General features: G+C 39.8%; 1 protein-coding gene across 1 annotated transcript in view; it reads left to right on the top strand.

Annotated features, from left to right (window-relative positions):
* The window catches only part of whrnb (whirlin b), a 72,026-nt gene that overhangs the window by 51,648 nt on the left and 3,710 nt on the right, over positions 1 to 16,668 (top strand). Inside the window, exons 6-11 of the mRNA XM_053229186.1 lie at positions 714 to 905; positions 1,623 to 1,835; positions 3,449 to 3,523; positions 6,231 to 6,849; positions 7,427 to 7,608; positions 9,575 to 9,691. Coding sequence (XP_053085161.1) covers positions 714 to 905; positions 1,623 to 1,835; positions 3,449 to 3,523; positions 6,231 to 6,849; positions 7,427 to 7,608; positions 9,575 to 9,691 — 1,398 coding nt within the window. The remainder of the gene's footprint in view (positions 1 to 713; positions 906 to 1,622; positions 1,836 to 3,448; positions 3,524 to 6,230; positions 6,850 to 7,426; positions 7,609 to 9,574; positions 9,692 to 16,668) is intronic.

The following is a 16,668-nucleotide window of genomic DNA, read 5'->3' as shown; positions in this document are numbered from 1 at the left end:
CAAAAATAAAGAAGTTCTGGGTATTCTATATCCAAGTACTTCGGACATAACTACCTGCACGTCATCCCAAAAAGATTGGATTTTCTCACAACTCCAAAATATATGTGCGTGGTCTGCTTCTAACTGTCCACACTGTCTCCAGCAAACCTGCTGCCTGGAGACTTGTTTGCTTTTGATCTTAGGTGTTATAAAGAAGCGAAAGCACGTGATTTTTAAATGATGAGTTTCTTTTGAATGGTGGATTCCAATTATATCCAGGGCCTTGAAAAAATATTCATCCTCCAGCCCTTGTTTACACATAAATGATTGCCACAAGCTGGGATTGGTAGAAATTTCAAGTGCTCACCCCCCATTTCCCTTGTTTAGTACTTACTCATTTGATAGATGTTTTGATCCAAAGCAACTTTAATTGAATTGGACTGAGCAGAGGTTAGGGTTAAGTTGGGTCAGGCTTAAGGGTCTTCCTCAAAGGCCCAACAGTGGCAGTGCCAGGAGTTTAACTCAGAATTTTCCAGTCAGTAGCCCAGAGCCTTGACCTCTGAGCCTGCACTGCACACTTGTTGAACCACCTTTGGCAGCTGTTACAATCTTGTTTGTTTTATGTCTTATGTTTGCATGATGTCATGGTGCAATTTTTGGCCCATTCCTACAGGGATAGTTCAGCTACAGAACCTCAGCCTGATTTGACATGTCTTCTCTATGTGTGTTGTAAGGGCCTGTCGTCCCCGGCTCTGGCCCCAGGACTTATGGGGGCTCGGAGTTCTTTGGAGGAGCAGGCCTATCTGCTGCTGACCGAGGCAGAGAGACAGACCATGACCTACTACATCCAGGAGTACCAGTGTGGCCACATCGGCGTGGAGCCTCTTGCTATGGCCCTGTTCGAGCTCTTCAACACACACGCCAAGGTTAAGCCTGAAGATAACAAATGGGGGGTTCTGGATTCCAGGAGAGCATTGCCAAAAGTGCTGCATGAAACAAGAAACAGAAACGGTGCCAGAAATAGCTCTGAGTTTATGACTAGCGAGAATGATGAACGAGTACATTGCGCATTTTAGGGGTAGAAGTCTTGTTGTTTTATTATTTGTAAGATTGTGTTGTTTCAGCACCTACACTAACCTGCTAGTTCCAAAAAATTGTTTATAAACTTTGTTCATATTTCCATTTAGAAATTTCCAGAAATTACTTTGTTCGTTAAAGTACCTTGCTAATGCAAGCTAATTTAACACAATTTTCTGTAGCTACCTCATGGGGATAACATGCTGTCTGCCAGGCTTAGTTAGCTAACTAGCCTAGAAATTATTCAACCAACCCTTGTCAAGTTGAGTTCAATACCAGGAAAACTGCTGTTCTTCATTCAGGAACCATCAAGTACACCGATACTAGCAAGAACTAGCAATTCAGAGGGAAGAAATTAATGTGACACACAGCCTGCTAAAAGATAACATGGGATGAGACTGGTGCTACAAAAAATGATGTCTTCCTTTGTGGATAAAATTTCTGCTTAATGAGACAGGCAGTTGCCTCCAGAATTTGAATGCAGTTTAAATGTAAATTTAGCACTGAGGATTTTATGTGTTGTGTTTACGATGTGCGTAACCCGTGTTTTCCCGGGTTCTCTCCAGCTTACGTTGCTGGCAGAGGTGCGTGTTCTTATTGCGCCTCAGGATCTGGAGCGTTTTGATGGCCAGGTCGTTCACCATGAGATGGAGGCTTGGAGGGTGAGACATGGAGGCCTGGGCCTGCTGCACCACGCCAAGCCCATCTGCAGCTCTCATCCTGAGGGTCATGTCCCAACTGCCTGCCAGATGACTGCTTCACCAATGGGCTATGCTAAGGCAAGTCTGTGTGTGTATGTGTGTGTGTGTGTGTGTTAGCCCGATGAACCTTGTCTGTGTCTGCCAAGTATTTGACTGATTTCGTTTTGCTTTGCCATTTGCCGTGTGTGTGTTTTGTGTGTGTGTGTGTGTGTGTGTTTATGTGTGTATCTGCCCATCTGTCTGTCACTGTGTGGATAAATCCTCTAGATAGTTTTGCCCTTTTCTCTGATTGGTTTGGTTTCTTACATGTCAAAGGTGCCATGCTTTTGATGCTGTAGCACCATGATGCACTGCAAGTAAAATTCAGGTGCTTTTACTGTACATTTTTAGGACACATGAGTTATTCTAAAGAGGAGAAGAAATGGAAACAGGAAAATATAAAATCCATTAAGTATTTTTTTTTTCTTCTTCTTCACATTGTAATCAAATGGATTTGAACTTTCCTGAGCAAGTATTTTCTATGATTTTCTGGTGGTTTATTAAATTCATAAGGGGGACTCCATTGATGTTCTGTGTGCTTTATTTAAAATTTTTGATAATCATGTCACATGCTCTTGCTGGCTAATTGTCTGAGTCGATGTTGGTCATTATTCTGGGTTGTAAATTCTTTCCACATGAATATCATGTAATTAGACTAACAACTCCTTATACTTGCTGCACTGGCTCATTTTATGCTTGACAGCAAACGTTTCTTTAACAACAGCAACAACAGGGTATGGGGTGTTTTATGGTGATTTGGGGGTAGTTAGTTGTAGGGCTGCACAATGTGGACAAAACTAGTATATAGTGATTATACTGCTACACTGCTAAACTGCAATTGTGGGATGACTGTTCATATATTAAGACAAACCCGTGATGCCGTGGTTAAAATTTAGCTTACATTAATTTCACCAAAATAATTGGGATTTAATAATTGGATTTCTATCACAGCTCTATTAATTTCTCACATCTGATTGGTCAGAAGATGTTGTTTAATTTTCTATACCAGCAGCTCTGACAGTGTGCAGTTATTGATATGGTGAGGTTTTCTATGAGTCTATTAGGTGTTTTTGGAGGGAGTCTCCAGTGTCAGTGCTTTGTAAAAGAGATTCTTTAGGTTTTCAACACATGGAGGAGTTTGATGTTTCTTGGTAATATAACAAGCTGTGTGTTCGTTTTGTCTTAACATCAAGAGAAAGAAAAAGAAAGGCTGGTGAGTGAGTTACTGTTTATAGCTACTATCATGTAAGTGAACATAGGAACTAACTTGTTTCACAGAAGTTCCATAAGAATAAATGTAACTATAAATAGATAAAAAGTACGGTATGATGTTCTTTACGTAAAAAGATTTAATCATTGGCTATGGTGTAAGATGAGTCTGTGAATTTTGAGTCTTTGAGACTGTGAATTGTTAAACATAATTTTCTGATGCTTTTCATGGTGAAAAAGGGTTAACTAGCAGTGAATGGTCAGAATGCTCTCACAACACAGTGCACACATTGTGATATTGTTAGATAGCTCATTTTGATATTGCAGATTTCAGTGATGTAAGAGTCACAAAGGTAAGTTAGGTTAGAATTATTTCAGACTGATGTTGTGCCAGTACAGCTGAATTGTTCGTAGGATGACGCAAATGATTTGTGCTTTTCCAGAATGAGTGCAGGATGGATGGAAGCGTGGAGGCAGGACCTGCGGGGGCTTTTAACTCCCTACCGGAAATAGCTTTGGTGAGTACAGTGTGAGGGAGAGAGAGAGAGAGAGAGAGAGAGAAGCCTTGCTGTCACTGAAAGCCATCATGCATGACAAAGCCAGCTGAGGCAACCATTAGGTGTTTAGTACCTGCTTTTTCTGCCTCACCTTAAACACTATAATTGTGACATTATTAGAATGTAATAGAAAATAGCACAGGATTTAAAAAAACATCTTAACGTACCCCAAAGGGTTCTATCTAATTCCAGTTTAAAGACATGTGTCTTATACCACATAACTAATTTGGAAAAAGCTCTAAATGTGTGAAATATTCACAATAAACTTATAACACAATAAAAGCAGATTAGTTCCCTCTACTTGCTTTCAGGATAATTTATTTCAGCTATGCACTCGTAGTTGTAAATGTGTAGTTGTAACTACACTTTAAGCATACCAATATTACAGATAGCAGATAGCAGCACATTGTGAGGGAATTTCATAATGTGGTGACATTTTGAAATGAAATATCAACCTCTGAAATGTCAGGGTGGTTTTCCTATGGTCTAACATGTACTCCTGTAATTATATTGTCCGTTTAATGCACCAGTCAGGAGTCAGCGTATGTGACAGGTCAGCGTTGAGCTGTAACAGATTGTGAATAATAACACATCTGAAATGCATAACAGGAGCTGTAAAAAGTGGGACTTGGGAGAGTGACGTGGAAGCAAATGCAGAGTTTAATTGGGGATTTTACTAAAATCCAGCCAGGTTTTAGAGGACACTGTAAACAAAGGCACATCTGTGATCTTAAACCAGGCAATTAAACCAGGCTTCACATATGCCCTGTACCAAATGGCATACTTGCAGCCTCATGGTACTTCTTTGCGCATGTCTATGAGGTCTGCGAGGCTGTAGGGTGTCCCATTTCTCATTTTACGCTTCAAAAGGATGCTCATGAGCACCCTTAATGCAATCTGTGCCGAAGCCTATATCAAAGCAGACTCAGCAGCAATCTCTTACCCAGAACCCCTTGTGATTGTTAGCGAGGCCTGATCGCAGCAAATGAGTTGGTTGACAGCAAAGAGCAACAGCATGTACATTAAAGGCAATGACTTCATTACAACAAACATTTCAAGTAATAAACAGGTTCTTTGTTCTTTCCTTGCCTAATGCATGAAGCAGACGTGCTGAGCTTTACGCAACATGCATTTTAACATCAGTATACGCTACAAAGTTGAAAAAAAAGAAAATATTTGAAAATATGCAAAAAAAGTTTTCCTTTGTCCCCAATAAAAAAAGCAGAATCGCCAATCGGCGATATGAATCTAGAACAAGTGACAGTTGTGCAAATGTTTTGAACTCGATATTAACTGACCCCATTGAAGCTCCGCCCCCATTCCCCTGTCTCGCATTAGTAATATTTTCCTTGAAGGATGTGGCTTCGCTTTCTGTCAAGGTAAATGGAGAATGGTTTTTAGTTAATTAATGTGAAATAAAGTCTATCAGCATATATCTGAATTGCTAACATTCGAAAAGTATACAGTTAACATAATGCATTGTAATTTTTGGCAAAAAATACAGCAAAATGGCACTTTTTTAATCCAAAAAAGGCTTACAATGAAGTAAAATGTATCAACTAGATCTATGAAGTGTTGAATTGAACACTTTACAAATAATTTTAATGTTAATGATAATTAGAAAATGATTTAAAGTGCTCTTTGCTCTCCTGTAACGGGATTCATTTCATTTGTTTTCGCTATACAGTAAAGACATTTGGGTCAAATCCAGATGTCTTCAGTGTACAGCAAAAACCAAAGAATTGCCCTGCCAATCCTTTCAGAGGAGACTGTCTGCGCAGTACAGTTTCTACCTTAGACCAATGATTTGTGAAAGGATAAACAGTTCCTGGCATGACTATGCATAACTCCTCTACAAAGAGTTGGCAAGTCTGCATTCAGATGCATCCTGAGAGGATTTTACTGATGATTATACATGTTCTTGTACACCATTGTGTAACTGTAATGATCCAAATGTTATGTATATGTTATATATAATGTTCCTACATGTTATGTAATGTTCCTACATGACGTACATATCAGTTAAGTGGTAAAGGTGGTAATACCTGAACAGTCAAGTAAAATAGCCTCAGGACTGGTGGCTGGAATGGAAGTGCAGTTTTTAACACAAATCACTCCTGAGAATCATTTGATAAGCAACTATTAATTTATTACTGATAATTACTCTGTAAATGTAATTCTGTAGATGTGCCTTTTTATGGCAAGAGTAGGTGAATAGGTGTATGTGCACTGAGATTCTCGGCATCACCAGGAATATATTTTATTCTGCATAAAAAAAGAAAACTTAAGATTGAGAAACAGTGAGAGCAACAACTGTGAGTGGAATTTGCAATATCACACCCAGAAGGTGGTAAAGGTACAAGATTGTATTTCTGATACAAAAAAATAATCAGAGAAAGCCAAGCAACTTTACCTTCTGTGATCCTGAATTTTAACCCCTGAGCAGATTACATGTGCAGTACTATGTTACCATGGCAACAGTTAGCTACACTCAGAAGGCAGAAATCCAGGGTAATGCATGGCAAGCTCAAAATTTGCTGATCAACCAATAAATCCTGCTACATGAGACAGGCCCTGTGTGTCTGCGATGTTGTTTTACAGGAAATCTCATTTAATTGGTTCTTACGGAATAAGAATATGAACATCGTGCATTCTTCTACCATTTCAGGATGAAGTACAATCTCGTATCGAGTCTCCACCTAATTTCAGACCACCACCTCCCCCTGTACACGGAAGTCCGAAGGTCCAGCTCAAACGCCCTACGTCTAAACTGTCCCAAACCAACCTGCTCTTTACAGCCCCCTGCAGGATGCACCAGGAAAGTCATACTCTTAACCACACCAACCCACACACACACCCATCCTGCTCAGCTCACACTTCCCCATGCATTGTCCACCACAGCTCCTCCCCCTGTGTCTCCCATCGCTCTCCTCCTCCCTGCTCCCTCCATCGTTGCTCTCCATGTTCTCTGCATCGCTCCAGACCCTCAGTTGCACCGCCAGCCAAAGACCTCGTCCAGTTTCTGATGAGCAAGCAGGCGGCCATGTTGCCACCCCATCCGGAATCTTCAAGCCGCTCGCGAGCTGCCACTCCGACCCCCAGCGGGTCCGCTCGCTCCTCTCCATCCCTCTCACCCTCGCTGCGTATACCTGCACCGCCACCTTGCAGCCCGGAAAAACCCGAGGTCACGATTTCGGCACCTGAAATGAGCCCCAGCATGGCTCGCCACCACAGACTCAACCCTGAGCAGGAGACTGCAGAGGAGAAGACGCGGATCCAACCACGAGGTGAGAGGAGAATTACAAAGCTTCTGATCAAACTTTAGACAAATAACTTTTATTATAGGTTATGTTGTGAACATTTAATTTTTTTCTGCATTTAAAGATTTGAAACTGTTTTTCAAATTGATTATGCTTTGGCGAAATCGATGCATAGATTGGGCTTTGGCGACTTTGGCCTCCATATTGTTACATATTTAATTACTGAGATGAAGATATGCATTTTCCAGTAATATAGTACAATTGTTTTACTACAAATCTAAAGACGTGGCCTGATTAAATAAGGTGCTTCATTGCTTAGTAGTGAGCACAACATATGGGTTAAAAAGAAGGGGCAGTTATTTTGGCCTTTGGAGACAGGATAAATTTACTTTATAAAATATGTGTGATTACATTTGTGCACTGATGCTTGTGTGTTTATGGATTTGTGTCTATATTCATTGACGTGTGGGAGTGTAATGTGTGCCTGCACTTTTATTTCTCTGAAGCCGTAGGTGTTTCAAACTGTTTTGTAAGCTTTCATTGCAGGTACACCTATTGTGTTATCTCTGTGTGCTAATGTGTGTGTGTGTGTGTGTGTTGTCAGGGGCTACTCTATCCCAGCTCTCAGACAGTGGACAGACCCTGAGTGAGGACAGTGGCGTGGACATTGCAGAGGCAGGGGGATTGTGTAAGGACAGCAGTCCTCGGCCTGGTAAAGCTGTATCCCAGAATGCATCAGGAGAGCCGCAGGGGGCAGAGAGAGCAGCACAGGTTCCCAATCACCAGGTGAGGACCAGAGCGCTCAGTGAGTGATACGGACCAAAACAGTGTTGTTTGATGGATGTCTTTCACTACACATTTATAAACAGGAACTGCTCAATAGAAGAACTTTTTTTTTTTTTTTTAGTTTCCAGGAGCTGGGGAGATAATGTAGCAGCAATAGTGAGGACCATAAAACATCTGCATCATTAGTATGATGCATAATAATTCCATAGTTTAATAAAACAGTTATGTCCAATCCTCACCATTGCTTCTGTGGATAATCTCACCAGGATACTGTAGATTTTTAACTAAGAACTGCTGCTGGACTCATAAAGACTGTAATGTGTGTATTCCAGGACTCTTATTCACAATATTCTCATACTGAATGTCCTTTCAACAACCTTAGTACTGTTTAACATTATAGAATACAGTTGTAGAAGAGTAATGGTTTATAATCCCACTATCTGGTGTCACCCAGAAGAGGATGGGCTTCCTTGAGTCTGGTTCCTCTCAAGATTTCTTCCTCTTGTTGTCTCAGAGTTTCTTCTTGCTGCTGTTCCCTCTGGCTTGCTCATTACTGACCTAAATATAAATCTACATCCAGACTTCTGTAAAGCTGCTTTGGGACAGCATCTATTGTTAAAACCCCAATACAAGTAAAACTGAATTGAACATAGAAGAAGTGTCCAGATGAATGTTGTTTCTTTGTCTGATCAGCCATTTGGTTCGCCAGCAGGGTTCTGCTAAATGAATTTCTTTAAATAACATACTTTCAAGGCATTCCACACCTGGGAATTGAGAAAAGTTCTGGGAAAAATTTGGATGTTCTGTTGTCAAATTAATATAGACAGTTTGACTCAAGACACTTTGACTCAAGGTTTTAAATCTGTTAGTTTTAGACTAACCCTATATCATATTTAATGACCTTTTAGAATTGGAAAGAAAGCCAAACATAGATGGAAGATGTGGAAAGTTTAAAAATGAATAATTTGGAAAACATTCTGAAAAGATCTGGAATTTTTCCCCCCCAAGGACATGTTGAGGATAGGTTTTAGTTTTTAAAATTTAGTCAACATTAACAACACAAAAGACATGTGGTTGGCATGAAATTCAAATTTAAAGAGATCTGATTATGATGAAATATGGCAAAAAAAGAACAGTAACATTGTAAGAATGTTATAATTGAACTAAAATCATTGTCTCACTCTACAAAATCAGAAAGAATTATAAACTATTTCTGTTTAATTGTGCAAGTCTTTGAAATTGAAAATTGAAAGCTTGTGCTGATTGCAAAGTAAAACAGGGCCGTCTTGCTTACAATGAGACAAACCTTGCACCGACAGACCAGACTATTCATTTTTTCTTTATTCTCTTTCTTTTATTTCAGTGCTTGTTTATGTTTCAAGCGTTTGAGGTTTTATTGTTATGTGCACAATTACGGTGTAAAATATGTAATGAAATTTTTATTGCATGTTCTTCTGCAACAACAATACAATAGACCTGAACATAATGATCTACAGAATATTATCTACATTTCATACATTATGAGTGGTGAGTGTGACAGTATTGTATATATGTTATATGATGATTTACTCAGAACCATTCAGAGTCCATTTTAAAAAAATAAATAAATAAAACATACATCTGGAACTTTCAGGGCTTGTCAATTGAAAAAGATTAAGAACGTTTCAGGTGTCAAATGTTCTAGCAATTAGTACATTGGAGAAAAAATTGGGGTTTGAAGAGAGAGAAGACAGCAGGTTTCTCTGAGCTTAACCCCATCACTCAGCTCCTAATTTAAAAAAAATTAAAAGCAATCCAGTGTAATAGCTCTATCAAGCAGGGAACTGTCAAGGCTCCTGAGGACACACTGATGATCAAAGCCAGGGTAGGTAGATCATGGGTGTTTGAGTGGATTTTAAACTTTCGTTATTCATTCTATTCTGTATTCATGTCTTTTTCTCTGTCTCTTCCTCTCTGTGTGTTATAGTCAGGGCAGTCTGGGCCTACACTGGTACGGGTGTCCAAGAGTGCTAATACGCTCGGCATTGCTGTGGAAGGTGGCGCCAACACTAGACAGCCTCTTCCACGCATCGCATCTATACAGGTGTGTATCAGCAGCACCACTGACGTGGTCGAATGTACATGTAAAAATAGGCATTCATTCAGGTGCAAAAACTGTGAGTGGTGTCCAGACTAAATTTATTGCAATATCTAAGGGAAACTCAGTTTGATATAATTTTAGCATTTTTTTTTAAATCATAATTTTCAGCCCCATGAGGAAGAACTTCCTGTAAGAGCAATATATGTTAAATGAAAGCCGAGACATTTTTAACTCCTAAACTCTAAGAAAGCAGTAATGAGATGAAAGCGTCTGTTTAACCAACCATCAGACGGCCAAGCTCAGCTGGAACGGCGCTATGAGACATTAAGGTCCTCTTAAAAAGCAATTTTCTGGTGGACACTTAAGCTGCGGGTCAGTGGAACAGCATTGCTCGTATAACTGCCTGTTAGCCAATTAGTCATGCGATTAATAGCCTACAGATCATTTGTGCTACGGGCTTTTAACTGCTTTAGTATTAACTTTACCTCTTTGACCTCTGGAAGTAATAGTCTTCTGCCTGCAGTATAACACTTTTGGCTGTCTCTTAAAGATTCTTTTTTTTTCTGTGTTTGTTATATTTTTTTCCCTGTTGGGGATACAGTGATGATGATTTGCTTTATTTTGTGTTAGATGGTTGTGACATTAGATGGAAGGCTAAAATCTAATATCTATCAGTAGCTAGATGGTGAAACTATTAGGGCTGTTAGCTGCTAATTTTTTTAAGTCCATAATGCTCTATTGAGTTCATGCCATGTTTTCTCCTAATACCAGATACATTAAACAAAAACGCTGTAACCCTTCTGTTCAAAACAAAAAGCATTTACTGTTCTGTCATCTGTCCTTTTGTGCAATTTGTACTTTGACTGGACAATGTTAGTAGTTAATGCTCAGTCTATCTACTTTTAGTTTCTCTTCCAAGGCCATTTTGGTGAAAAAAATAAAGGAAGAGAGAATAAATAATCTACCTCCTTCATGTTTAATAAACTCACGACTGCATTTTCATGTGATGACTTGTTATGGATGAGTCAGTGAAACGGGCTGAAAATGATCAGCCCGAATGTACATTAACTCTAGGGGTCGTTTCACTCTGTGTATTATTTGTCACAACAGTCACTGATAGGCTGCATGAATCTACAGTGTGGGCTAGAAAGAAATCAGCCCCAGCCTCACTTCTTCATACCATTCGGTGAATTTTTCTTCAGTGGTGCTCTTGCACTTGTTTCCACAGAAAGAAGATCCACCTTAAGACATTTGTTAACAGCAAATAATCTGTCAAAAATGAAACCTTATATTGATGTCTTATTATATCTTTGAAATAGCTAGAGGGGCCCTGTTATCATATTTATGCCAGTTGTGCCTGGTGGTAAAATATGAATTAGCATATTCTGAAGTCAGGGCCTGATTTGTTTTATGTTTTTCTGTGTGTGTGTGTGTGTGTGTGTTGGGGCAGGGGGTTTGGGGGAGTGGGGAGGGTGTAGGGAGTTGGGGGGGTGTCACAGGTTTGCATTTTCTTCATTGTAGTTTTAGTATATAAAAATTGCGAGACTTGCCCCGAGTCTCAAAACTGAGTTTTGTACTCCATAGTATGCACAAATGTAATAACATTTTGGCCTGGACAATATGTAAGGAATAAAAAAAATGATGTAGGAAATGAGTGACCAGGTGGTGTGATGTTACCACGCTGAAGTTACAAAGTGTTTTATTCCTCATATACCACAGTAATATGCCCATAATTGCAATTTGTATTAATTAAAGAATAGTTGTGGAACATCCATAAGACAAGATAGTTCCTTAAATGTTGTGAAAGTTTCTACTTCTTGTGAAAATGCTTGAAGTATGGTGTTATGATTTTTTTTTTTTTTTTTGCCATATCACCTATCTTTGAAAAAATTTTGACAAATTTTTTACATGTAAATTTAGAGTTTTTTATTTGAAACTGCAGAAATATCATAAAAAATGAAATGGCCACATAATTCACACCATACCTTCCTTTACTTTGTTCATAAATATTTAATGTGATAGTTTCTATTTAAACCACTTTGACATTTTTGGACTCCAAATAAAGTGCTGCATCTATTGTTATTATTATTATTATTATTATTATTATTATTATTATTATTATTATTATAACACAGTTGAAGAAGAAGAAAGAATGTTGGTTGAAGGAACCCCCTTTTATTTTACACAAACGAGCTTCAAGTTTAATGTACCAGATGTAAAAAAAAAAAAAAAAAAAAAAGGATTAGCATTACAATTAATCTGCTCTTTGATTGCTGTGAGTTTCATCAGTGCGGAGTATAGTGCCGAACCCAAACGACAAGCTCTCGAGATGCCATTTTCCTGATTAGAACACAGCACAGAGCTGTAGTGCTGCTTGTTAGAGACTCTTATTCACCCACTTATGTGTCGCATGTCAGAATCGACCATGACGACATTGTGGGAAATTTGTCTCCAACATATGCAAAACTTCTGGGCCATGAGGTTAAAGTTTCAATTCATTTCGTACTACAGGAGTGTTGAAAAGCTTTGGCGGATTGTAGAGCTGTGATAGCAGTGAAATGCTTGCTATCAGTGAATGTAATTAATGAATTCACTTATTAATTACAGAAATTAACTGAAGTAGATAGCGTTGCTGCCTCACAGCTCCAGGGTCCCTGGTTTGATCATGAGCTTGGGTTACACCTCATGGGGTGCAGCCACTTCAACCTCTCAGACTTCAGCATTAGCACTTTGCTATTGTGTTGCTGAAAACTGCTTTCCAGTGTGGACCAGAGCTGCTCACAGAAAGTGGAAGTCCAGCCGCACAGCATGATGTGCATAATATCAGATGTGTTCTGACTTACACAACTTCAGTGGTTGTGTTCTCTTGCAAATATTCCTCTACCCTTCCTGAGATGGCAGTTTGCAAATAATAAACTCTTAGAAAAGTTAAAACATCATGAAAACTGGCCAGTACACAATGAGTGTACATACAACAGTGACTCAAATCCCATCACCCTCCGCGAGTAATTACTGGCACATTTACCTGACAAAGCAATGGACGAAAGACTAGTGGTCGACAGCAGTGGTTAACCACCATATAGTGGAAGATCCTGAAATCTGAATGCCAAATTTTAACCTCATACCAAAAACAATAGGTGCTACAAAACCACTTTTGCACTTGTCAAGGTCGCTGCACAGCAAATTGATTCCACCAGAGCCAACACATCACAGAAAAGTGTGAATGTGGTGGTATCCAGTCAATGACACCTCGTCAAGAACTGTGCTCTAACAAGACAGGAAGGTGGCCTGAAGTCTCTCCACACTGCAGATTTAAAAGGGCCAGACATGGCACACACCAAATGCCAATAGGCCAAAAGTATGTGGACACCCGATCTTGCTTGTTCAACATCCCATTCCAGATTTAGTCGCTCCTTTGCTGTTATAATAACCTCCACTCTTCTGGGAAGGCTTTCCACTAGATTTTGGAGTGTGGCTGTGGGGATTTGCTCATTCAGCTACAAAAGCATTAGTGAGGTCAGACACTGATGATGAGTGAGGACGGCTGGCACTCAGTCAGTGTTCCAGTTCGTCCCAAAGGTGTTCAGTGGGGTTGAAGTCAGGGCTCTGTGCAGTTCACTTGAGTTTTTCCTCTCCAGCCTTGGCAAATCATGTCTTAATGGACCTCGCTTTGTGCACAAGGGTATTTTCATGCTGGAACAGGTTTGGGCCTCTTCGTTCCAGTGAAGGGAAATCTTAAAGCAACAGCATACAAAGACATCCTGTACAATTATGTGCTTTCAACTTTGGGTTTTCACTTTGCAGAAGGCTCACATATGGGTGTGATGATCAAGTGTCCATATACATTTGGCCATAAAGTGTAGCTAAATTGCCCCTAGGTGTGAATAAGTGTGTCATGCACTCCTCTTGTTGGTACTCAGCACTTGTTCTCATGTTTGTTTTTCCCTGTTTTTGGTCACCAGTTTGATCACCTACCCATTCCCACCCACAGGTCAGCTCTCCCCAGTCATATGACAGCTATGAACTGGGGAGGGTGAAGGCCAACACATGCTTCTTCTGAGACAAGTGAAGCCAGCCTACCATATCTTTTTGAACTGCTGCATCACAGGGCAGTGTAACACATTTAGAGGAAAGCTCTATCTGCCTTCTTCTGCATACACAATCTCACATATGCCTAACAATTGGCTAGTGTCACTGTGGTTGACAGGGGAGGGGTATAACATCCCTTCCACCCAGAGAGGAAGACTGATTTTGCTCCTTTGGCTCCACAGATGGCTGTGGCATCGTCAGGATTTGAACTTGTGATATCTTGCAAATTGTTCTGGTTGTTCTAATGATTTGTTTGATTTCCTGCTATGAGCTTTTTTGTTTTCCTTGACACATGCCTTTGTTTTGATTTGAGTCTTGTCTATGCCCCTGTCTTTGGTGTTACCGGTGATTCCCTGATGGTGTCCAAGTGTTCTGAGTTCATCCCCTCTAGTTATACCCCCTCTATATTTATTCCCTCTAGTGTCTTTATCTTGTTGCGAAGTCTTGTTGATTGTATGGTGCATTTCCGAGCATTGCTTCTTGTTTCCTGTGTTTCCTGACCTTTGTTTCTTGTATAACTTCCTGGTTCCAACCCACACTCATGGTTAATGTTGTCTGCCTGTGATATGACCCCTGCCTGGAGTATTAACTTAAATTACTCCAAAATAAACTACATGCTGATTTTATGCACTTGCATTCTGCTGTACATTACAGAATGTGTGAATGTGTGTCCATGGTGCAAAGCAGTCCCATCCAGGGTGTATTCCCACCTTGAACCCCAGTGTTCCTGGGATAGACTCCGGATCCAGTACCACTGTGACCAGGACAAAGTGCTTCCTGAAGATGAAAGATATAATGAAAAATTGAAGTAATTTTTTTCTCATGAATGACTAAAAAAAGTCAAGTCGATTTTTCTTATCCCACATTGTGCCTGCAGGTTCATGGTGCACCACCCTAACGTTTTCAGACAAGTCACGCACTGGCTCTGTCATAGCCCTGGTGGACTACATTACTCATTCAGGACAGTAGCTATGAAATGTTGATATTTGTCCGACCCTAGTGGCCACTTGCAGTGTGTTCAGTGATAAGGTCACACTCGGATGAGCAGTGGAGGACAGGGCTGTGAAGTTTGTCCTTGTCTTTATGGTGAGAATGATGACACTTGTACTCTCTGTATCAAGTGAGAAATTTTTTTGATCAGGTTTTGCACTTTTTCACAGCAGAATTTAAACTAAATCTTCTTAGTTTAAACTAAGCTACATAACCATTTATTTAAGGAATAAAATACACAGGTGGTAGCGTTATAGGAAAATAATCAGTCACAGGGTGTTGATATTTGGCCCAGTGCAAAGTTATTGTTAAAACCCCAGAGTTGATCATTTTTCTATAATGATTAAACATTTTCCTTTATTAAATAAGAACACATTTTTCACTTTGTTTATGAAATTTGAGTCTTAGAGTATGTGGAGTGTCCACCATACATATCCCTGTATAAGCTGTTACTATAGAAACCATAATGTATTAGAGCGAGGGCATTAATATAAACATAAATTAACACCTTCTGACCAATGAGATTTGAGAATTCAGCAGTGCAACGGTCTTAAACAGTTTATTCCGAAAAGCACCAGCTGATGTAAAAACATCTTTAAAGGCAAGGGCCAAGTGACAGATGTTTTTTCATCAGATTGTGTTATGGCATTTTCAGGGCTGCCTTCTGTTAGAACATTATGGTAGGTGACTTTGGAGCTCAGCTCGTTGCACTTCTGGTATGTCAGAGTATACATAATGGTGATGATGTAACATAGCTTGCTAGAAGAGGTCAATTAGAAAAATGAGAAGTTGAACATTTCAAGAAGTTCTGCAGTATGTCTTGTACCTTGGCAGTTTATGAAAACATTAACATGAAAATCTAATTCGTGACACCGTGACAGCAGTGCTGAAAAAGGTCTCAACACAACCTTACCTGAGCAAAATCTGTCACTTAACTTGTTTGCTAAATCAACTTCAACTGAGATTTGACAAAAAAAAAAAACAGTCCTTATGACAGATGATGCCTAGTAGAATAAGATGTTATAAATGTTTATGTATGGGTTGTATCAGTGCTCATGAAAGGCTTTATGTAGGTGTCATATAATCCTATGAAAAGTTGGTGGTCCATGACAAATGATGTCATCTGAGGCCTATAATGGCATCTCTGTATAAATTAATGTCAAAAACATTTCATTAGGACATCATGTCAATTTAGAATTCTTTTTCTCTGAATGGCCTGATTATTACTGATCCTGTATCTGCATACCACAGCCTGTTTGGGTTAAAGGGTTTATGTTTGCTTGAATGATTGTTGTAGATTTAAATCTTGCCAATTTCCTCATCCCTGTTGTGAATCAAGACCTTGTCATCGTGAAGGAGCTTGTGTACTTTGCTGAAGCTCAGGGTTACATCACTGGGAGCTTGATGCTCCTGGAAGGGTCACCCTTGGTAAAAGATATGAGCTATGGAGCGATCCTAAAGACGCCAATGAACGGCATACCCTGCCCAGATTAGGGTTACTAGGACCCACTCCTAGAGCCAGGTCTTGGAGTGGTGTCCACAGATGAATGCCTGGTGACCGGGCCACTGGCACTCACCAACTGCAAGATAAAGGGTGGAGGTCAGGTGCAAAGCCAGTCGGGTGGCAGGCATGTGATGGACAGTTTGAGAAGTTTGAGGGACTAGACTCTTGCAAAGGCAACTTCCCCATTTGATTAGGTGACAATGTGTTTTCATATGTCTATTATTAATGGCCCGCTGGTAAATCGCTCTCACACCACTCATACTAGCCACTAGCCACTCCCCAAAAAATGGCCAAACGAAAAGTGGACTTTGAAAACAGGGGCTTTCAAAACAGGTGGGAGGCAGAGTACCTGTTTGTTGACATTGAATGTAAACCTGTTTTTTTTTTAAATTTTTTT

The sequence above is a fragment of the Pangasianodon hypophthalmus genome, chromosome 24 (assembly GCF_027358585.1).
Source record: "Pangasianodon hypophthalmus isolate fPanHyp1 chromosome 24, fPanHyp1.pri, whole genome shotgun sequence".
Lineage (NCBI taxonomy): Eukaryota > Metazoa > Chordata > Actinopteri > Siluriformes > Pangasiidae > Pangasianodon > Pangasianodon hypophthalmus.
Note: the sequence above shows the minus strand (reverse complement) of the source record. Positions and strands in the feature narration are given on the sequence as shown.